General features: G+C 40.8%; 1 protein-coding gene and 3 long non-coding RNA genes across 4 annotated transcripts; 2 read left to right on the plus strand and 2 right to left on the minus strand.

Moving 5' to 3' along the window:
* The first annotated feature begins 828 nt into the window (after positions 1 to 828).
* Positions 829 to 2,228, plus strand: LOC126986228 (uncharacterized). Its single transcript, XR_007739427.1, has 2 exons — positions 829 to 1,004; positions 1,144 to 2,228. It is a non-coding gene; the product is annotated as an uncharacterized LOC126986228 (long non-coding RNA).
* A 677-nt stretch (positions 2,229 to 2,905) lies between these two features.
* Positions 2,906 to 5,378, plus strand: LOC126986229 (uncharacterized). Its single transcript, XR_007739428.1, has 2 exons — positions 2,906 to 4,084; positions 4,155 to 5,378. It is a non-coding gene; the product is annotated as an uncharacterized LOC126986229 (long non-coding RNA).
* A 2,561-nt stretch (positions 5,379 to 7,939) lies between these two features.
* LOC126986014 (leucine-rich repeat-containing protein 26-like) lies at positions 7,940 to 14,922 on the minus strand. The gene is made up of 5 exons (XM_050841699.1): positions 14,915 to 14,922; positions 14,725 to 14,764; positions 11,079 to 11,190; positions 9,990 to 10,258; positions 7,940 to 8,958 (listed from the first exon to the last, which is right to left on the minus strand). The coding sequence occupies exons 1-5, from the start codon at positions 14,920 to 14,922 to the stop codon at positions 8,548 to 8,550; spliced, it is 840 nt and encodes a 279-aa protein (XP_050697656.1). The 3' UTR covers positions 7,940 to 8,547.
* Positions 14,923 to 17,260: 2,338 nt separating this feature from the next.
* On the minus strand, positions 17,261 to 20,533 carry LOC126986230 (uncharacterized). The gene is made up of 3 exons (XR_007739430.1): positions 20,450 to 20,533; positions 17,531 to 17,672; positions 17,261 to 17,395 (listed from the first exon to the last, which is right to left on the minus strand). It is a non-coding gene; the product is annotated as an uncharacterized LOC126986230 (long non-coding RNA).
* Positions 20,534 to 22,863: the final 2,330 nt, after the last annotated feature.

The raw sequence follows: 22,863 nt of genomic DNA on the forward strand, positions 1-22,863 counted from the left end.
TTTTTTCGTTTTTAGTGTGTTCTTTTTTCTTTTCGTTTTTGTTCTTGTTTTTCTTTGTTGTTTTTGTTTTTATTCGTTATTGTTCATGTTTTTTGTTCTTCTGTTCTTGAATGTTTGTTTTTTCCTATTAACATTTTCCGTTTTTAGTGTTCTTGTTTTTTCTTTTCGTTTTTGTTCTTGTTTTTCTTGCTTATTTTCGTTTTTGTTCTTCTATTGTTTTTTTTTTTCGTTTTCTTATTATCCTTTTTCTGTCCATGTATATTTTTTTTTAATTGTTTCCCCTCAGAACCTCCATAATTAATTTCCAAACATTTATTCCCTTTTTTTCTCCATACATTTTTTCCTTTAATTCCTTCATACATTTCCCTTCCCTTGCAGTGACGACTCGGAGGATGGAATAGACGCAGAAGAAGGAAGAGGAGGAGTAGGAGGAGGAGGAGGAGGAGAGGCATCAGCAACTACACCAGGAGGAGGAAGGAGAGGATGGCTGGGAAGAGGAAAACGAGGCGGCGGCGGCGACGGAGGAGGAGGAGGAGGAGGAGGAAGAGGAAGATCAGGCAGCGGAGGAGCATTACTGGCACCTACAATATCCTCCTTCCCTAACTCCGACTCCTCCTCCTCCTTGGGCAGTCTTCTCGCGGTCGTCGAAGCATCGGGGAGAAGAGGATCAGAGGGAGGGTTGGAATGCACAAGTTGGGCTAGCACGAGACACACTCAATCCCTCTCCAACCTCCTCGATCCCCCGCCTTACCAAGAAGCGATAGCCAATATGGACGAAGCCTCTATCAGAAAGTTGAGGTCAGAAATGTGTCTCCCTTCAGCCATCCAGTGACCTTATGTGACCTAAGCTTTTCTGGTACTTAAGGTCAGGCTATATAGTGACCTTATGTGACCTTGAAGTGACCTAGTGGCTTTGAAATGTGACCTGCTAATGTTTGTCAGAAATGTGTCTTCCTTTGGCCATCCAGTGACCTTATGTGACCTAAGCTTTTCTGGTACTTAAGGTCAGGCTATATAGTGACCTTATGTGACCTTGAAGTGACCTAGTGGCTTTGAAATGTGACCTGCTAATGTTTGTCAGAAATGTGCCTTCCTTCGGCCATCCAGTGACCTTATGTGACCTAAACTTTGGTGGTAATTAAGGTCAGGCTATTTAGTGACCTTATGTGACCTTGAAGTGACCTAGTGTGGCTTTGAAATGTAACCTGCTAATGTTTGTCAGAAATGTGCCTTCCTTCGGCCATCCAGTGACCTTATGTGACCTAAACTTTGGTGGTAATTAAGGTCAGGCTATTTAGTGACCTTATGTGACCTTGAAGTGACCTAGTGTGGCTTTGAAATGTAACCTGCTAATGTTTGTCAGAAATGTGCCTTCCTTCGGCCATCCAGTGACCTTATGTGACCTAACGTGACCTGAGCTTTTTTGGCACATAAGGTTCGGCTATGTAATGATCAAATGTGACCTTGAAGTGACCTAGTGTGGCCTTGAATAGTGACCTGGCGAAAGTTTGGGTCAGAAATATGTGTTCCTTCAACGATCCAGTGACCTTTTATGACCTAAGCTTTTTTGGTACATAAGGTCCGGGTGTTTAATGATCAAATGTGACCTTAAAGTGACCTAGTGTGACCTTGAATAGTGACCTGGCGAAAGTCTAGGTCGAAAATGTGTGTTCCTTCAGCGAGTGACCTAATATGACCTAACGTGACCTTGAAATGACCTAGTGTGGCCTTAAAATGTTACCTGCTGATGTTGAGGTCACACATGTGTCTTCCTTTGGCGATCCAGTGACCTAACGTGACCTTGAAGTGAACTAACGCGTTTGTGACCTGTTCGAAGGTTAGGTCAGCATCGTGTCTTCATTCGGAGATCCAGTGACCTCTACTGACCTAATGTAACTTTGTCCGAAGAAGGATTTTGGTGATTCAGTTACCTTGAAGTGATATACAGTATGCTAATGTGATCTATTTATCTTGTTATTTGGTACGAAGGTCACAAATGGGCGTGCCTTACCCTATACCCGTGACATTGAACGTGACCTGACCTTGTTATTCGTCAGCTCAAGTCAGAAACATGTACTCCGTCACCTTCAGTATGTATGACCTCATGTGATGTGTGACCTCGTGATGTTAACTGCTGGAGTGACCTTGCCTTATGTGAACTTGTTAGCAGGAAGTGGAGGTCAATATGTGTGTCTTCCTTATGTTGTTATAAAGAAGTTGTGATTGATCTCGTGTGTATGCGTGATGTGACCTTATCTGACCTGACCTGACCTGACCTCGCCTGTGATGTGACCCCCCCCATTTAACCACCACCACGAACAACAATAACAATAACACCAACACTACCACCACCACCATATCTTCACCACCACCACCAACAACAACAACAATAACAAATAATATGAACAATAACACCATCAACGACACTACCATCACCACCACCACGAACAATATGAACAACAACATCAACACTACTATCATCACCACCACCACCACCACCACCACGTCACCACCACCACAACCAATAGCAATAACACAAACAATAACACCATCAACACCACTACCATCACCACCAGTAGCCTACCACCACCACCACGAACAATAAGAACAACAACATCAACACTACCACCACCACCACCACCACATCGTCACCACCCACCACCACCACCAATAACAATAATATGAACAATAACCACCACCATCACCAACAAAACCATCACCCCCCCCACCACCACCACTACCATCACCCCCCCCCCACCACCACCACCACCAATAACAATAATATGAACAATAACCACCACCATCACCACCACCACTACCATCACCCCCCCCACCACCACAACCATCACCCCCCACCACCACCACCATCACCCCCCCACCATCACCACCACTACCATCACCCCCCCCCCCACCACCACCACTACCATCACCCCCCCCACCACCACCACCAAGGGAAACAATAAAAACAACGACAATTATAATGTTAAGACAAAAATAAATAAAAATGTTCGGAATTGGTAACGATCAAAGACGAAAAAAAATAAAATAAAATTGATTGTGAAAACGAAATATCTGATGAGTGTACCCCAAAAACAATGATAAACGAGAGAATAAGACAAAATAATAATAAGAAGAAGAAAAGTAAATCTAAATACGAATGGAAGAAAATAAATAGAAAAAGAAAAGAAACAAAATATTAATAGAAGTAAAAGAAAGAATAGAGAAAAAAAATAAAAAATAAAATTAAGAAATGGCAATAAATGAAAAAAAGACGTCTATTGCCCATTCTCTCTCTCTCTCTCTCTCTCTCTCTCTCTCTCTCTCTCTCTCACACACACACACACACACACACAACTATTCGTTCTCCAACTTTTTTTTTTATTGTTAGTTTAAGGAAGAACAAGCAATTTGGCTAAAGATTCTCTCTCTCTCTCTCTCTCTCTCTCTCTTTCTCTCTCTCTCTCTCTCTCTCTCTCTCTCTCTCTCTCTCTCTCTCTCTCTCTCTCTCTCTCCATCTTTCTTCCTTCCTCTCTCTCTCTCTCCATCTTTCTTCCTTCCTCTCTCTCTCTCTCTCACGACCCTCCCCCTCCTCCCATACACCATCACATTATCATCACCACCATCATCACCACCACCACCACCATCATCACCACCACCACCACCACCATCATCACCACCACCACCACCATTTAAATACAAAATATGGTGTTGGTAGTTCGCTTGTTAACACCCAAATCCCCTAATATCCCACTTTTCACGAGATTCAAAATTACAAAAAGGTCATATATGTGTTAATTGGACTATATGGCATAATTTAACACTCACCACGTCTCTGTAGAAGGTGTTAATGGAGAGATAATAGATGGAAAGCACAGAGGCAGAAATCCCACCTCCTTCTTCCCTGGCGGTTGGCGAAGCACTGAAGAACGTACCCTGTTTCGAGTCACCTTGTCTTACCTTCTTGTACCCATTTTAGTGTGTGTCTTTTTAACGGTGCTACTAAACAGTGGAGGGGAAAATATAGGGAAAGATGGGAATTGGAAGGGAAAGAAAGAGGAGATGGGAGAGGAAAGGAAGAAGAGATGTAAGAGGAAATGAAAGGAAAGGGAAAGGAAAGGAAGAAAAGATGAGAGGAAAGGAAGGGAAAGGAAGAGGAGATGGGAAAGGAAAGGAAAGGAATAGGAAGAGAAGATGGTAGAGGAAAGGAAGGGAAAAGAAGAAAAGATGGAGAGGAAAAGAAAGGGAAGGGAAGGGAAAGAAGGAAGAGATGGGAAAGGAAGAAAAGATAGCAGAGGAAAGGATGGGAAAGGAAGCAGAGATGGGAGAGGAAAGGAAACGGAAAGGAAGGGAAACAAGGAAGAGATGTGAAAGGAAAGGGAGAGATGAGGGATAAAAAGGAGATGAGAGAATTGATTATAAACTTTACCTCTAATAAGACGAAGATACGAAGTTAATAGGTATACTTTTTAATTAAGCAAGAACAAACAAAAGGCATTAGTATTTATTTGTATGTATATTAACAACTTTAAGAACGTATGAAACTATTATTTTATTTTCTGTCACGATGAATTTATAATGTGGGTTGGACACGCTAGAACGCACCCAAATGTAAACAATGAGAGAGAGAGAGAGAGAGAGAGAGAGAGAGAGAGAGAGAGAGAGAGAGAGAGAGAGATTGTGATTAAACAGAAAACACAAAAGGAATTAGTATTTATTTGTATATACATGTATGGTAATTTAACACATTTCAAACCTGTACGTTGTTCCTGTCATCTTTTGAAAACACGTAGTCTGATTTTGTTGTCACTATGCACAGGAAAGAACAAATAAAACAAGACAAATTTATTAAGAAAAGAGGCCATTGTCTTTTATTGTTTTTATTTTTTCACTTCACAAAAAAAGTTACCATGTTGAAAAAGGATGGATTTTTTTTTTTTTTTATCTTCCGCCTCTCCATTCTTTTGTCCTTCCCTCCTTCTCTTCTTTTTCCTTTCTTTTAATTTCTTCTTCTTTCTTATCTTTAACATCTCCATTTTTGTCCCTCCCTCTTTCTTCTCTTTTCTTCTTTTCCTTTCTTCCCATTTCCTTCTTTTCTTCTCTTACCTTCAATTAACCTTTTCATTTCTGTCTTATTCTTTTCTTCTTTTTCCTTTCCCTTTCTTTTCTTTTCTTACCATCAACCTTCCCATTTTTTTCTTCTTTTTTTTTCTTTCCCTTATTCTTTTTCTTACCCTCAACCTCTCCATATTTGTCCTTCCTTCTCTTCTCTTTTCTCTTCCTTTCTTTCCTTTTCTTCACTTCTCTTTTCTCTTCCTTTTTTTTCCTTTCTTTCCTTTTCTTCACTTACTCTTGTTCGTAAAAGAAGGGAGGAAGGGAAGGAGGAACGGAGAGGGGGGGAGGGAGGGGGGGGAGGGGGGGAAGGGAAGTGAGGGTTGCCAGTTCTAATTTAAAATTTGAAAAGGACAAAATAAAACCTAATAATAATGATATGATGAAATAAAAGAAAGGCAACATTATACCCTGTCTGTATACGTCTTTATATGTACACACACACACACACACACACACACACACCCTAACCTGGTCTCCTGGCTGGCTGATTTCCTGCACCAGCGTAAACAGGTGGTGAGATTTCAGGGAGTGGCCTCCCCTCCTCTACACCTTACTTGCGGGGTACCTCAGGGGTCCAAAATGGGCCCTTTGTGCTTCCTTATCCTAATTAATGACGCCCTGACCCACACACCCCACCGCTGGAAGTACGTGGACGACACCACAGTGGGAGTAACAGTTGACAACAGCAACCCAGATTATTCCCACCTCCAGGAAACACTACACAACCTACACACATGGACAACACAAAACATGGTCACCATCAACGACACCAAAACTACACTCCTACACATCAACACCTCCTCTGCCCCTGTTGCCCCCCCTGTGGTGTCCATCAACGACACTCCCCTCCGGGTAGTTACATCAGCAAAACTACTTGGAGTCACCCTGGACAACAAACTCACATGGAAGGAGCACGTCTCCCAGCTCACCAGATCTGCCACCTAAAAAATGTACATTCTGAGGAGTCTCAAAAAGCTGTGGGCCCCTGAGTGCGCTGGCGAGCGTGTACTCCTCGTTCATCCTCCCCAAACTGACATACGCGTCCCCAGCGTGGTCTTCCTCCATCAACATCACGCAACGCCGCCAACTTGAACGCGTCCAGAAGCGAGCCTGCAAAATCATCCTGGGCCCTCACTACACCAGCTATCAGGACGCCCTCGACTCCCTCCATCTCACCAGCCTACAACACCGTCACGAGACCCTACTACACCGGTTCGCAACCAAGCTTCTCAACCAGCCCAGACACAGACACATCCTCCCACCCGCAGTGAACCGCCCTCAGCACTCAGTGCGACACCACAACATTATTGCCCCGATACGGGCACGGACTGACCGCTATAAGAACAGCGCAGTGCCCGTGATGGTCAAATATATCAACAATGCACATTAAGAGCAGCACAATTTGTATGTTTTGTAAATATTTTGCATTAGGACTTATTGTTGTTGTTATTATGATTATTATTATTATTATTATTATGATTACTATTATTATTATCATTATTATTATCGTGATTATTATGATTATTATTATTATTATCTTTACTATGATTATTGCTATTATTGTTATTTCTATTTTCCTTTTTATTTTCGATCATACTACTTTGTTCATTTGTCTCATTCATTTCATTTCATCTTCCATTGATGTATATTTTCAGCTCTAGGGCTGCCTGGTACTTCATGAAATAAACCGTTTATTATTATTATTATTATTTATTATTATTACATGTACACACACGCAAACAAAAATTTAACACGTAACAAAGACTCTCTCTCTCTCTCTCTCTCTCTCTCTCTCTCTCTCTCTCTCGTGACAGGAAGTACGGTTGACTGGATGGGAAAGTCAGTAAGTCAATCAGTCAGTCAGAGAGAAGGGGGGAGGGGAAACATGGAAACATGGAAACATGGACTGGCAGGCAGCAGAAAGCCTGTTGGCTCATTACTAGGCTGCCTGCGTTCAGTGATTCAATCAATCAGTTTGCCATAGGAATGGCTTGCAGGGAAGGATTAAAGCACTTGTGTATCTACTCTTGGGTACGTTCAGTTCACTCCCGATGCAGCAAAGTGGCGATCAATGCGTTTCTTGAAGGAGTTGATGGTCTCTGCGCTAACCACTTCTGCAGGAAGGCTGTTCCAGTGGCGAACAACTCTATTCGAGAAATAACTCCTGCCGATGTCGGTATTGCATCGCCTTGCTTGAATTGTTTTTCCGTTGTTTCTTGTTCTCAGGTTGGTTTGTAGCGTGAAGAGTTTGGAGTGATCAACGTTGCTGAGCTTGTTCAGGTACTTAAAGACTTGTATCATGTCTCCCCGCAGGCGTCTCTTTTCCAACGTGAAGAGGTTGAGTCGCTCGAGTCGCTCTTCATAGGGCTTCGTCCTCAGTGATGGTATCATCTTCGTGGCGCGGCGCTGTACTCTCTCAAGTAATTCAATGTCTTTCCTGTAATTAGGAGACCAGAATTGCACGGCGTATTCCAGGTGGGGCCTTACCAGCGAATTGTACAAGGATAAAATAACTCCCGGCGTCTTGTATTCGAAGTTCCTCGATATGAACCCAAGCATCGTATTGGCTTTCTTACAGGCGGACTTGCAGTGTTTTATTTGTTTCAAGGGGGAGAAGGGGGTGGGGGGTGACTTTGATATTGAAAGGGGAAAGGAGGGGAAGGGAAGGGAGGGGGAGGGAATGGAAGGGAAGGGAATGAAAAGGAAGGGGAAGGGAAGGGAAAGGAAGGGAAGGGGAGGAAATGGAAGGGAAAGGAATGGAAAGGAAGGGAAGGGGAAGGGAGGGGAAGGGAAGGGAAGGGGAGGGGAGGGAAGGGAAGGGAATGGGAAAGGAGGGAAGGGTGGAGAAGGGAAGGGGAAGGGAAGAGAAGTTAATGGAGAGGAAAATAATGGGAAAGATATGAAGGAAAAGATGGGGAAGGGAAGGGAAGGGAAATATAAGAAAAACGAAGGGAAGGGAAAGGAAAGGAAAGGGAAAGGAGAGGGAAGGGAAAGGAAAGGAAAGGAAAGGAAAGGATGGAAAATAAAGGGAAGATAAAATAAAGAAAAGAGAAGGAGGCAAGAGAAGAGAAAATAAAGGAAAAGGAAAGAAGGAAAAAGGGAAAGAAAAGCAAAAGAAAAGATGAAAACAAAACAAGGAAAAGAAAGGAAGGGAAAGGAAAACAAAGAAAAAAAAAGGAGATAAAAACGAGATGAGAAAGAAAAAGGGAAAAACACATAACTTGGAAGAGTAAGAGAAGTGAAAACAAAGGAAAAGGAAAGGAAAGGAGGAAAACGGGAAAGAAAAGCAAAAGAAAAGATGAAAACAAAAAAAGGAAAACAAAGAAAAAAAGGAGATAAAAACGAGAGATGAGAAAGAAAAAGAAAAAAAACACATAACTTGGACTTAACACACACACACACACACACACACACACACTACCCAGAACCCAAAATTCACATCTCCGTTTCAGTGTCGGAATCCTGCAACTCCCCCGATCGTAACTGTGAGGCCTCCTGATGATGATGATGATGATTAACGTTATTATTATTAGCGCCACCACCACCACCGCTGCAGCAACCACAGAAAACGGGCGAGAAAGTTGAACGGATAACTCTCCTATGTTTCTTATACAAGCGGTATCCACAGGCTAACCCCACGCCGATGACGATGAGGATGACCAGGGAGGGGACGATCAGGACAGCGCCCCCCGTCTGCGCTTCGCCCCCCACGTCCTGTTCTTCTGATAGGTCCTCGTCTGACTCGTCTTGAAGCCCCTGGGTCGCCTGGATAGCGTGTAAGCAGGTGCGGAGAAGGGAGGAGACTTCTTGTTGATGGTCGCGTTCAGTGCAGTTCAGAGGTATGCGCTGCGTGGAGGAGGAGAAGGAGGAGGAGGAGGAGGAGGAAAGGGGAAGGAAGTGGTTAGGACAGGTGGAGGAGGAGAAGCGGGTAAGGCCGAGGAAAAGAAGGAAGTGGAGGAGGAGGAAGAAGAAAGTGGGGATGAGGAGGGGTAAGAAAGAGGAAGGGGAGGTGAAGGAGGAGAAGAGAGTAAGGAAGAGAAAGGGAAAGAGAAGGAGGAAGATAAAAATAAGGGAGTAAGGATAAGGAAAAGAAGGAGGAGAAAAGGAAGTGATGTACGAGGAGGAGAAGGAAAAGGGAGTAAGGAAGAGGAGAGGAAGAGGTAAGGAAGAGGAGAATGGGGAGGTAGATAGGAGGAGGAGGAGGAGGAGAGGGAGGAAGTGGTGAGAGGAGGAGGAGGAGGAGGGGGATGAAAGGGGGGGTAAGGAAGTGGTGGAGGAGGAGAAGTTGGAGGGGGAAGGGGGAAGGAAGTCGTAAAGGGAGGAAGAGGAGGAGGAAGAGAAGAAAGGAAGGAAGAGGAGGAGGAAGAGAAGAAAGGGAGGAAGAGGAGGAGGAAGAGAAGGAAGAGAGGAAGAGGTGAAAGAATAACGAAAAATAAGTAAAATAAATAAAATAAAAATAGTTAACAAAAAATTAAAAGAAAAGTAAAATAATGAGATCAAGCTATACTAAGATTCTCTCTCTCTCTCTCTCTCTCTCTCTCTCTCTCTCTCTCTCTCTCTCTCTCTCTCTCTCTCTCTTGCTTTCTTTCTCCTCTTCCTTTCTCTCTTTTCTCTTTCATTCCCTACCGTCATCATCATTTTATATTCCTTTCCTCCTTCCTTTTCATTCCCTCTTCATCTACCTCCCTTCTTCTTCCCCTCTCTCTATTCCTTCTTTATTCAACCCGTTTTTATCTCTCCTTTTATCTCCCTCTTCTTTTCTCTTTTAATCAATTCTCTACTACTCTCTTTACTTTTCATTCTTTCTCTTCCTACCTCCCTTTCTTTCTTCCCTATCCTCCTATCTATCTATCTATCTATCTATCTATCTATCTCACCTTATGCTTGCAGTCAGGACATGCTTGCAATTGGGTAAGGGCCGCAAGCATCTGACACTGGCACGCCCATGGATTGTGGTGCAGTGTGGCGTGGGCGTGCGTGGAGAGGGCGTGGAGGTCGCGGGCGTCGAGGTGGGTGAGGTGGTTGTGCTGGAGGTGGAGGTGGCGGAGCTGGTGGAGGGGAATGAAGGAGGAGGCGGCGACGGTGTGGAGGCTGTTGTGGGCGAGGTCGAGGCGGTGGAGTGTCTTGAGCCCGTAAAAGTCGCGCTCTGTAAGGGTTCGTTTTTGTTTACCCTGATGATGACGATGATGATGGTGGTGGTGATTGTTTGGTTAAATAAGGAGGGAAAGAAAAGTATGAAGAAGGAAAGAAAGAGAGGGAGGTAGAGGGAAGGAGAGGGAGGAAAAGTATATATTAGAAAGGAAAAGTATAAGAGAATGGAAAGAAAAGTATGAAAAAGGAAAGAAAGGAGGGAGGTAGAGGGAAGGAGAGGGAGGAAAAATATGTATAAAAAGGAAAAGTACAAGAGAACGAAAAAAAAAAAGTACAAAGAAGGAAAGAAAGGAAGGGAGAGAGGGAGGGAGAGGGAAGGAGAGGGAGGAAAACTATATATTAAAAGGAAAGGTGAGCAATGGAGGGAGAAAGAAAAGAAGAAGGGAATGAAAGGGAAATGATAAGGAAGGAAAGATAATAGGAAAAGAAGAGGGATGAAGGGAGGAATGGAAAGAAGTGGAAAGGAAAACAGGTAATAGATGAGGGAAGAAGGATGATAAGAAAGGGAAGAAGAGATAAAGAGGGGATAGATAGGGAATAGTAGTAGTAGTAGTAGTAGTAGTAGTAATAATACGAAGAAGTAGTAGAAGAAAATGAAGAAAAAGAAGGTGATGATGATGATTATGATGATGAAGAAAAAGAAAAATGGGATACCAAATCAAACTGCTCTCTCTCTCTCTCTCTCACACACACACACAACCTTCCTCTCTCTCACACCCTTCCTCACACACACCCTCTTTCTCTCACACCCTTCCTCTCTCTCTCACACCCTCCCTCACCTTCCCCCACCCCTCCCTTCTTACCCACTCACCTACCTTTTATTTCCCTGATGTGGTTGTGGGCGAGGTTGAGGTGGTGGAGTTTGCGAGCCCTCAGGAACTTGTCTTCGCCCACCTCACGCAAGATGTTGTAGGAGAAGTCAGCCTCCTGGAATACGTAAGTAGATGAAGTGATGTTGAGGGAGAACGGAGGAGAAGGATGAAGGAAGGGAAAGAAAAGTAAAATATAAGAAATAAATAAAGGAAGGAAATGAACGGAGAAGGGAAAACAGAGAAAGATTGGAAAGAGAGAAAAGAAAACAAGTAGATAAAAGCAAATAAGCAAGCAAGAAAGAAGGAAAGAGAAGTAGAAAGTAAGAAATAAATAAAAGGAAAGAATTGAAGAAAGACGGAAAAACAGAGAAAGATTGGAAAGAAATAAAAAAAAGGAGAAAAGGAAGAAAGCAAGCAAGAAAGAGCGAAAGAAAAGTAAAAAAAATAAGAAAAAATGAAAGAAGGAAAGTAATGAACAAATAAAGAAAAACAGAAAGATTGGAAAGAAAGAAAAGAAAAAAAACGAGAAAAGCAAGTAAGCAAGCAAAAAAGAAAGAAAGAAAGAAAAGACGAAAGAAGTATCAAATTCAAATACAATAACAATAACAAAAACAATATCACCAACTAAAACAAAACCGAACTTTCAATCCTATTATTTAACAACACACACGAAAGAAAGGAGGGGTGATATTGATAAAGACTAATACATGATAACACAATAAGACTTTAAAGGGTATACTAACTTAAAAATGAAGGAAATACTAATCTCTCCTCCTATTTCTCAGGCAGCTTACATGAAAGGGAGGGGTGACATTAATAAAGACTAATACATGATAACACAATGACAGATTTTAAAGCGTATACTAACTTAAAGATGTGAATACTAACCTCTCCTCCTATTTCTCTAGCGGCATATACAAAGACTAATACATGATAACACAATGACAGATTTTAAAGCGTATACTGACTTAAAGATGAAGAAAATATTAATCTCTCCTATCTCTCTCGCAGGTTATACTAATGAAGGGAGGGGTGACTGACAAAGACCAATACATGATAACACAATGACAGATTTTAAAGCGTATACTGACTTAAAGATGTAAATAGTAACCTTTCCTCCTATTTCTCTAGCGACATATACAAAAGGAAGGAGGTGTAACATTAACAAAGACTGATAGGCTACATGCTAACACACCAATAGACTTTAAAGGGTATACTGAGGTAAAGAATAAGAAAATACTAACCTCTCCTCCTATATCTCTAGCAGCTTATACGAAAGGGAAAACAAGAAATATTAGTTAGAGAAATGTTTAATATGACAGATTTTAACCAGAACGAAAGCAAAATACGAATGTGATAAAGAGAGGAAGAACAAGAATATAGATGAACACACCAAAAGAAAACGGAAAACAAAGGCAAACTTAACTAAACCACCAAAGAAAACGGAAACAGTAGACAAACTAGACTGAAACACCATAGAAAACGGAAAATAAAGGTAAACTAAACTAAATCGCCAGAGAAAACGGGAAAAAGGTAAACTAAACTGAACCACCAAAGAAAACGGGAAAAAAATAAAGGCAGACTAAACTAAACCCCCAAGGAAAACGGGAGCTAAAGGCACACTAAACTAAAACACCAAAGAAAACGGAAAACTAAGGCAAACTAAACTATACCACCAAAGAAAACGGGAACAAAGTAGACAAACTAAACTAAAACATCATAGAAAACGGAAAAACAAGAGTAAACTAACCTAAAACACCAAAGAAAACGGGAATAAGATAAAGACAAACTAAACTAAAACACCAAAGAAAACGGGAATAAGATAGACAAACCAAACTAGACCACCAAAGAAAACGGGAACCAAACAAAGGCAGACTAAACTTAATCACCAAGGAAAACGGGAAAACAAAGGTAGACTAAACTAAACCACCAAAGAAAACGGAAAACAAACAAAGGCAAACTACCGTAAACTACGACCCCAAAGAAAACAGGAACAAAACAAAGGTAAACTATACTAAAACACGAAAGAAAACGGAAAACAAAGGCAGACTAAACGAAACCACCAAAGAAAACGGACCCAAAAGAAGGCAAACTAAACTAAACATAAAACAATGGAAATCTTGGTATTGTTTCTTTAGACGTCACTCAGAAAAGATGCGAAAATTCTGAACCTTACTCTACTTACCCAACCTTACCTTACATTCACCTTACTCATCAACAAAACCGTGCAAATACCTTACTACCTTACCTAAGAGTGCAAGGGAGGACTGACAGGGCTGAGATATCATTGTAGATCAAGTTAAGCCGCCAGATTATCCTTACCTTAACTTTACTTTAACTATTCAAAATTCACCCTACTATCCATACCTCTACCTTATACTTAACCTTGATCTTAAAAACCTTACAAATACCTTCCTAACTTACCTTCAGGGTGCGTGGGAGAACTGGCAGGGGTGAGATATTATTGTAGATCAAGTTAGGCCACCTTACTAACCTTACCTTACCTTACATTTACCTTAATTATACAAAAGACCTTACAAATACCTTCCTATACTTACCTTCAGAGTGCGAGGGAGAACTGGCAGAGCTAAGATGTCATTGTAGATCAAGTTAGGCCACTCTACTTCCCTTACCTAACATTTACCTTAATTATAAACAAAACCTTACAAATACCTTCCTAAGCTTACCTTCAGAGTGCGAGGGAGAACTGGCAGGGCTGATATGTCATTCAAGATCAAGTTAGACCACCTTACAACCCTTACCTTACCTTACATTTACCTTAATTATAAACAAAACCTTACAAATACCTCCCTATACTATATCTTACCTTCAGAGTGCGAGGGAGAACTGGCAGGACTGAGATATTACTGCAAATCAAGTTAGATCACCTTACTAACCTTACCTTACCTTACATTTACCTTAATTATAAACAAAACCTTACAAATACCTTCCTATGCTAACCTTCAGAGTGCGAGGGAGAACTGGCAGGGGTGAGATATTACTGCAAATCAAGTTAGATCACCTTACTAACCTTACCTTACCTTACATTTACCTTAATTATAAACAAAACCTTACAAATACCTTCCCATAGTTACCTTCAGAGTGCGAGGAAGAACTGGCAGGGCTGATATGTCATTCAAAATCAAGTTAGACCACCTTACAACCCTTACCTTACCTTACATTTACCTTAATTATAAACAAAACCTTACAAATACCTCCCTATACTATATCTTACCTTCAGAGTGCGAGGGAGAACTGGCAGGGCTAAGATATCATTGTAGATCAAGTTAGACCACCTTACCAACCTTACCTTACCTTACATTTACCTTAATTATAAACAAAACCTTACAAATACCTCCCTATACTATATCTTACCTTCAGAGTGCGAGGGAGAACTGGCAGGACTGAGATATTACTGCAAATCAAGTTAGATCACCTTACTAACCTTACCTTACCTTACATTTACCTTAATTATAAACAAAACCTTACAAATACCTTCCTATAGTTACCTTCAGAGTGCGAGGGAGAACTGGCAGAGCTAAGATATCATTGTAGATCAAGTTAGGCCACCTTACTAACCTTACCTTACCTTACATTTACCTTAATTATAAACAAAACCTTACAAATACCTCCCTATACTATATCTTACCTGCAGAGTGCGAGAGAGAACTGGCAGGACTGAGATATTACTGCAAATCAAGTTAGATCACCTTACTAACCTTACCTTACCTATACTAACCTTCAGAGTGCGAGGGAGAACTGGCAGGGGTGAGATATTACTGCAAATCAAGTTAGATCACCTTACTAACCTTACCTTACCTTACAAACCTTACAAATACCTTCCCATAGTTACCTTCAGAGTGCGAGGAAGAACTGGCAGGGCTGATATGTCATTCAAAATCAAGTTAGACCACCTTACAACCCTTACCTTACCTTACATTTACCTTAATTATAAACAAAACCTTACAAATACCTCCCTATACTATATCTTACCTGCAGAGTGCGAGAGAGAACTGGCAGGACTGAGATGTTATTGTAACGCAGATCGAGGTAGACCAGGGAAGGAGGGATGGGTAAAGGAGCCGAGGTGAGGAAGTTTCTTGAGGCATCCAGTGTAGTAAGGTTTACAGGGGGGCAGGAGGCAACATCAATCGACGTTAACAAGTTGCCTCCGAGTTCTAGGGTGACAAGTGAGGGCAAGGAGCATGTAGAGGCACTGGAGAGCCGGTTGTCATTCGCGTGGAGATACATGACGCCATTTAGCCCCCCCTCGCAGCCAGCCCAGTCCATATCTCCTTCCACTTCATTGTTGTTGATGGACAGTGTTTTAAGGGAGGGCGTGCAGAGGGAGACATTGGTTAGCATGGATCGTGAGGCTTGTATACGTTGGATATACTTCGGGGCGCAATCCTCTCTCAGTACAAGCTCTTCAATCCACGTATGGGAGAGATCCACTGTCTCTAACGTAGGGGGTAGGAAGTGACATACCCCCCCATCATCATACTGGTCTCTACCCCTTACACTCACTTCCTCACTCACCCTCATCCACATACTCGTCAGGCTGTCACCCTCACCCCCCCACCACCTCACGGGGAGTTCCAGAGAGCCTTTAATAGCAAATGTCACCCCTTCTACCCACCCTGGCACCCCGGCTTGTACCCCGACACACCCACACCCCTCAACGTCCACTACAACCTGCACCCCTTCCCCTTCCTGAACCAACTGCGTGAGGTTTAGTATGACCCCACGCCCCCTGGCCCCTACGGTAGCCACGGGGGGCGCTGGGGTGGTGGGGGGTGGCGTAGGGGGCTCAGTAGGGTGAGAGGGGTGAAGGGGGAACAATGTGGGGAGCTTGGGGTGGCAAACAACGGTGACCTGGGATGTGTTTCTCTCCCATATGACTTCTACCTGGGGGGGATTAACCCTGGGTGCCCCCCGTGAACATAGCCCCCCAGCATCCCCCTTTCCACCCCTTCTCACCCCTTTATCTCCCCCAACAGGATCAAATTGGGGTGTAAGAGGGGGTTGGGAGGGTAAGGAGTTGGGGGTGAGGTCTGTGATGTCACCCAGTGTTAACCCCACCTCAATTACCGCCCACACCCACACCCACGCCCACACCCACGCCCATGGTAAGGTTTGGGAAAGCATGACCCCACCCACTTCTCCCACCCAGTTAGTTGGTGTGGGTGATGGTGGTGGTGGGTGGAATGTGGATGTGGGTGTGTGGAATGGAGGTGGATTGTGGAGTGTTCATTTTCAGTTGCTTTTTCCTGTTTTCACTTCTCTTATTTTCCTTTTTTTCTCTTTTTTGTTGTTGTTTTCTGCTTTTCTTTCCTTTAGTATTTGTTTTATTCCTTATTTTCACTTCTATTGTTTTCCTTCTTTTCACTTATTTTCCTGCTTTCTAATTTTCCTTCCCTTGTGTTTGTTTGTTTTCTCTTTTCCTTTTTCTTTTCTTTTATTTTTCTATATTTTTCCTTTTCAAGTTACTCGTTTATTTTCTTATTTTTCTCTTTTCTCTTTTTCTATTTTGATTTTTCTTTTTCTCTGTTTTTATTCCTTATTTTCTTCCATTCTCTATTATTTCCTGTTCGCCTTTCCTCCTTTCTTCAGCATTTCTAACACCTCTTTTCTTCTACTTCTCTCAGCTGTCTTTTCTTTTCCTTTCTGTCTTATCTAACATGTTCCTTTTCATCTTATTTTCCTTTCCTTATCTTCTCATTTTCATTCTTCCTCCTTCACCGTCCTTGCATCAATATCGTTTTCATTATCAATTTTCTCATTTATCACTTTTTTCTGTGTTAATCTGTTTATTCATTCACTTCACATGATTTTTTTACTATTATATATATTTTCTAGTGTCTGCACATCGTTTTCCTTTCTTCTATATTTCTCTTTGTCTTCTTTTCACATTTTTTTCACTCACTTCAAAACACAAGCAAAAAAAGTAGACAGATTATATATAAAGGACAACTTTTAATTTTCATATACAATTCATTTTTCCTTCTTCCTTAAAATTCTGTTCTTTTGTATTTGCTAACACGTTTTACCTCTTTTGCATTCTTCTTGTTAAAATTTACTCTTATTCTCTACATTATTTCATTCAAAGGTTTTTTTTTCATATACAATTCACTTTTCCTTCTTCCTTAAAATTCTGTTCTTTTGTATTTGCTAACACGTTTTACCTCTTTTGCATTCTTCTAGTTAAAATTTACTCTTATTCTCTACGTTATTTCATTCAAAGTTTTTTTTTTCATATACAATTCACTTTTCCTTCTTCCTTAAAATTCTGTTCTTTTGTATTTGCTAACACGTTTTACCTCTTTTGCATTCTTATTGTTAAAACTTACTCTTATTCTCTACGTTATTTCATTCAAAGTTTTTCTTTTCATATACAATTCATTTTTCCTTCTTCCTTAAAATTCTGTTCGTTTGTATTTGCTAACACGTTTTACCTCTTTTGCATTCTTCTTGTTAAAACTTACTCTTATTCTCTACGTTATTTTCCTTTATATTTACTTATTCACTCTTAAAATTATGGGTTTCCACTCCCGATTTTCTTTTTTCCACATTCATTTTTTTTTTTTACCGTTTTACCTGGACGAAAAAAAAACTGACTACGTATTATATAAATCACAATCTAGATCACTCGCTTTTTTCTTTTTTCCACTTTTAGGTTTTTTATTTATTTATTTTTATTTTCCCGTTTTACCCCAAGACAAAAAAAAAAAGACTATTATATAAACCACAATCTAAATCACTCACTTCCTTTCCACTTTCTTTTAGCTTATATTTTGCTTTCTATTCCATATTTTAACCTCAAGAGAAACAAAACTGGCTACACAAGCAAAAAATTCACATAGCTATTCCTTATTCACTTTTAATATTGGATTTTCACTCTTTAAGTATTATCTAGATCACTCGTTTTCTTTTTCCCACTTTCATTTAGTTTATATTTTGCTTTCTACTCCATATTTTAACCTCAAGAAGAGAAACAAAATTGTCTATACAAGCAAAAAATTCACATAGCTATTCCTTATTCACTTTTATTCATTATTATCTAGATCACTCGTTTTCTTTTTCCCACTTTCTTTTAGTTTATATTTTGTTTTCTAGTTTATCTTTCAACCTCAAGAGAAATAAAATTGTCTATACAAGCAAAAAATTCACATAGCTATTCCTTATTCACTTTTAGTATTGGATTTTCACTTTTTTAATTGTCAAGATTACTCGTTTTCTTTTTCCGTCTTTCTTTTAGTTTATATTTTGTTTTCTAGTTTATCTTTCAACCTCAAGAGAAACAAAATTGTCTATACAAGCAAAAAAATTCACATACCTATTCCTTATTCACTTTTAATATTGCATTTTCACTTTTTTAATTGTCTAGATTACTCGTTTTCTTTTTCCGTCTTTCTTTTAGTTTATATTTTGTTTTCTAGTTTATCTTTTAACCTCGTAAAGAGAAACGAAACTGGCAATGTAAAACTAATAAAATCTAGACCACTCGCATTATTTAAACTTTCTCTTAATGATTTTTTTATTTTATTTTATTTTCCTTTTTTTAACATGAAGACGAGAAACAGAACTGACTTTTATATGAACCACTAACTTATTTCTTCCTCAATTCATGTTATTTTTTTTCTTTTATATTTATTCTACTTGACAAACGAAGAGAAATTCACGTAAGAAACTAAATCAAGAAAAAAAGAAAGATAGAAAGATAATGTATATAATTAGGCTATTGCTTATCTGTCACGTACACACACACACACACACAGACGAAAAATATACCTTCACACATAAGCCTACATACATACATACATACATACATACACAAAAGCATACAGAAAGCGAGACACACACACGCACACACACACAATAGGAGGCGTGTTGTCTATGTAAAGTTAGTAAGGTTAAGAAAATAAAGAAAATGAAGTAAATAGTCACTTTAAACTATCATTCCATTAGACTACGGATTGCAACACACACACACACACACACACACACACACACACACACATACACACATACGCACACACATACACACCACGTTGGCGACCAGAAAAAGAAAATCAGCTGATGCAAAGAGGAGGAGGAGGAGGAGGAGGAGGAGGAGGAGGAAGAACGTTAGCCAACCCAAACATAGAGCAACGTCCTCCCTAGAGACAAAACCTCCTCCTCCTCCTCTTCTTCTTCCTCTTCTTCCTCCTCCACATAGTTAATCTTCTGCATCCTCCTTCATCTCCTTTCCCTCGTAGTCTGCATTCTTCTTTCATCTCCATTTCCTCCTCCTCCTCCTCCTCTTCCTCTTCTTCCTCCTCCTCCTCCTCCTCCTCCATCCATCATCATCATCATCATCACTATCTTCTTCCTCATTCTTTGCCTATCACTTCCAACTCGTTACAGATCCTCCTCCTCCTCCTCCTCCTCCTCCTCCTCTTCCTCTTCCTCCTCCTCTAAGTGAAGAATGCACTATAGGAAACAATAAAAAAAAGAAGTAATAGAACGTTTAAAGCAAGATAACAATATGAGAGAGAGAGAGAGAGAGAGAGAGAGAGAGAGAGAGAGAGAGAGAGAGAGAATGTATAATAATCAACAAATAAATAAATAAATACATAAATAAGAAACATAGAGAAATAAATGATAAAAAAAGAAGAGAGAGAGAGAGAGAGAGAGAGATGTATAATAATCAACAAATAAATAAATAAATACATAAGAGAGAGAGAGAGAGAGAGAGAGAGAGAGAGAGAGAGAGAATGTATAATAATCAACAAATAAATAAATAAATACATAAATAAGAAACATAGAGAAATAAATGATAAAAAAAGGAGAGAGAGAGAATGTATAATAATCAACAAATAAATAAATAAATACATAAATAAGAAACATAGAGAGAGAGAGAGAGGTTGTCGAGAGAGAGAACTAAATAAATAGATAGAGGAGAGAGAGAGAGAGAGAGAGAGAGAGAGAAATATTTATACACTGACACACGTCCACACACCTAATTCTGTCGCCACACACACACACACCCACACACACACACACACACACACAAAGACCTTTTATGACTTAAGTATGTACGTAAAATGTATAGTGTGTGTGTGTGTGGACCACGTGATCTTACGCACATGACCATCAGGTATACACGGCACATAGCTACCGTACACACACACACACACACACACATGAGTCACTGTACACATAACGTTACACACACACACACACACGTACACACACACAGAAAAAACAGTCACATGTGTACACCAAACTTTAGTAGTACACACAGATGCACTTTTCACACATGACAGCCACAGGGGGTGACACAGGGGGGCCCAATTTGTACGGCTTGAAGTTTAAAGGTCACAAATAAATACTTGAAAACACGTGATAAGGGGCGAGAGAAAGGGAGGGAGAGAGAGAGCGGCGGCGCACACCCTCCTCCTTTCACAGCCAAAGCCACACTGAGCTGATGGTGTCGATGATGGGGTGACGAAGGATGGAATAATCTCTCTCTCTCTCTCTCTCTCTCTCTCTTGCGGTCTGGTTACCTCCTCCTCCTCCTCCTTCTGCTCTTCTTATTTTCTTATTTTCCTCTCTCTCTCTCTCTCTCTCTCTCTCTCTCTCTCTCTCTCTCTCTCTTGTGGTCTTGGTTACCTCCTCCTCCTCCTCCTTCTTCTGCTCTTCTTATTTCTTCTTTTCCTCTCTCTCTCTCTCTCTCTCTCTCTCTCTCTCTCTCTCTCTCTCTCCTTACTGTCTTTTTTCCCATTTTCATTTATTCCTTCATTCTTTTCTCCTTCCCTTCCTTCCTTCCTTCCGTCATCTTTCTTTTCCTTATTCCCCCTCTCCTCCTCTTCCTTCATTTCTTCTTTCCTCTTCTTTTCCCTCTCATCATCTCATTTCTTCTCTTCCCTTTCCCTTCCATCCACTTCCATTTCTTTTCCTTTCCTCTTCTCTTTCCCTCCCTTTCCCTTCCCTTCCCTTCCTCTTCCCTCTACACTCACCCCTTTCCCTTTCCTTCAATTACATTATATCCCTTTCCTTCCCTTCCCTTTCCCTTTCCTTTCCTCTTTCCTTTCCTCTACCCTTTCCCTCCCCTTCCTTTCCCTTCCCTTCCTCCTCCTCTTCATCCCTTTCCCTTTCCTTCCATTACATCATATCCCTTATCTTCCCTTCCCTTCCTCTCTCCCTTCTTCCCTGTTTCGTCATATCCCTTCCCTTCCCTTCCTTAAACATTACCACCCATGTCTTCCCTCTCTCATGCCTTCCCTTCCCTTCCCTTCCTTTCCTTCCCTTCCCTTCCCTTCCCTTACATCACCACCCATCTCTTCCATTCACTTCCCTTCTCTTCCCTCGCCTCATCCCTTCCCTTCCCTCAATTCCATTCCCCTCCCTTCTCTTCCCTTCCCTTCCATTTCCTTCCCCTCTCTTCCCTTCCCTTCCTTTCCCTTATGTGACCATTCATCATTTAATTCCCTCTCCTCATTCCTTCCCTTCCCTTCCCTTCCCTTCCATTCCTTTCCCTCACACCACCCTTCCTTCCCTCCCCTCCTTTCTTTCTCCCCACAAAAAGTACCACAACAACAGAAGTGGAGCAAGGAAAGTTAGTTGTCCACATAATCAGTTTGATAAAGCCACCCCTGATAGCAGTAATGATAAACAGGTTGACTCACAAGGAGGAGGAGGAGGAGGAAGAGGAGGAGGTGGAGGAGGAAGAGGAGGAGGAGGTTGGGTGAAGAAGGAGGAGGAGGAGGAGGAGGAATGGGGAAAAAGCTGGGAGAAAAAGGTAAATTTGTTGAGAGAGAGAGAGAGAGAGAGAGAGAGAGAGAGAGAGAGAGAGACGGTTAATCTGCTTCTGTTGTTGCTGTTGTTGTTTTTATCTTGATCTTTTTACTTGAGTCTACGTTACTTGCTTTCTTCTTTTTTTTTCTTCTTATGTCTTCTTCATCTCTTCATTTTCTTCTTCTTTATATTATCCTTTCTTTTCTTTTCTTTTTCTTCTTTTTCTTCCTTTCTTCGTTCTTGTCTTCCTCATTATTATTATTATTATTATTATTATTATTATTATTATTATTATTATTATTATTATTATTCTCTATTTCTCATTTATTGTAACTCTTTTGTCTTGTCTTCGTCTTTGTCTTCCTTTCAAAACACAAATGAAGAAAAAAAACATCAGCGTGGATTGTGGCTTCTCAAATAAACAGAAATACAAATAGAGTAAGATATTTTATTAGGCCTAAGATATTTTATTAGGCCTAACATAAGGCTTAAACTATATAAATGTACATGTTCCTCTCTCTCTCTCTCTCCTTCCCTCTTCCTCTCTTCCTTTCCCTTTCCTTCGTTCCTCCTTCCTTTCTCTTCTCCTTTTTCTCCCTTTTTCTCTCTTCTCATTATTTCTCTTCCCTCTTCCTCTTCCCCTTTTTCGTTAGTTAGATTTCATGACGTTTCTTTTCCTCCTCCTCCTTCTCCTCTTCCTCTTTTTCTCCCTCTTCTCATTATCCCTAATCCCTCTTTCTTTCTTCCTCTCCCTTTTACTCTTGTTTCCCTTCCTAATTCTGTTTCGTATTAATTTTCAACTTTCTCTTCTTCCTCCTCCTCCTCCTTCTCCTATCTCCCTTTCTCCCTCTTCTCAATATCTCTTCCCTCTCTCCTTTTCCTTCATCCCATTTTCCTTTCAGAATGTTTCTCCTCCTCTTCCTCCTCCTCCTTCTCCTCCTGTCTCCCTTTCTCCCTCTTCTCAATATCTCTTCCCTCTCTTCTTTTCCTTTATCCCTCTTCCTTTTTT

This window comes from Eriocheir sinensis, chromosome 61 (assembly GCF_024679095.1).
Source record: "Eriocheir sinensis breed Jianghai 21 chromosome 61, ASM2467909v1, whole genome shotgun sequence".
Taxonomy (NCBI): Eukaryota; Metazoa; Arthropoda; class Malacostraca; order Decapoda; family Varunidae; genus Eriocheir; species Eriocheir sinensis.

Coding starts and splice junctions, on each gene's coding strand:
- LOC126986014 (XM_050841699.1), bottom strand. Junction 11,191..14,724: donor TTCTCTCTCGCACTCTGCAG/GTAAGATATAGT, acceptor TACGTATTCCAG/GAGGCTGACTTCTCCTACAA. Junction 8,959..9,989: donor GTCCTGACTGCAAGCATAAG/GTGAGATAGATA, acceptor TCCTCCACGCAG/CGCATACCTCTGAACTGCAC.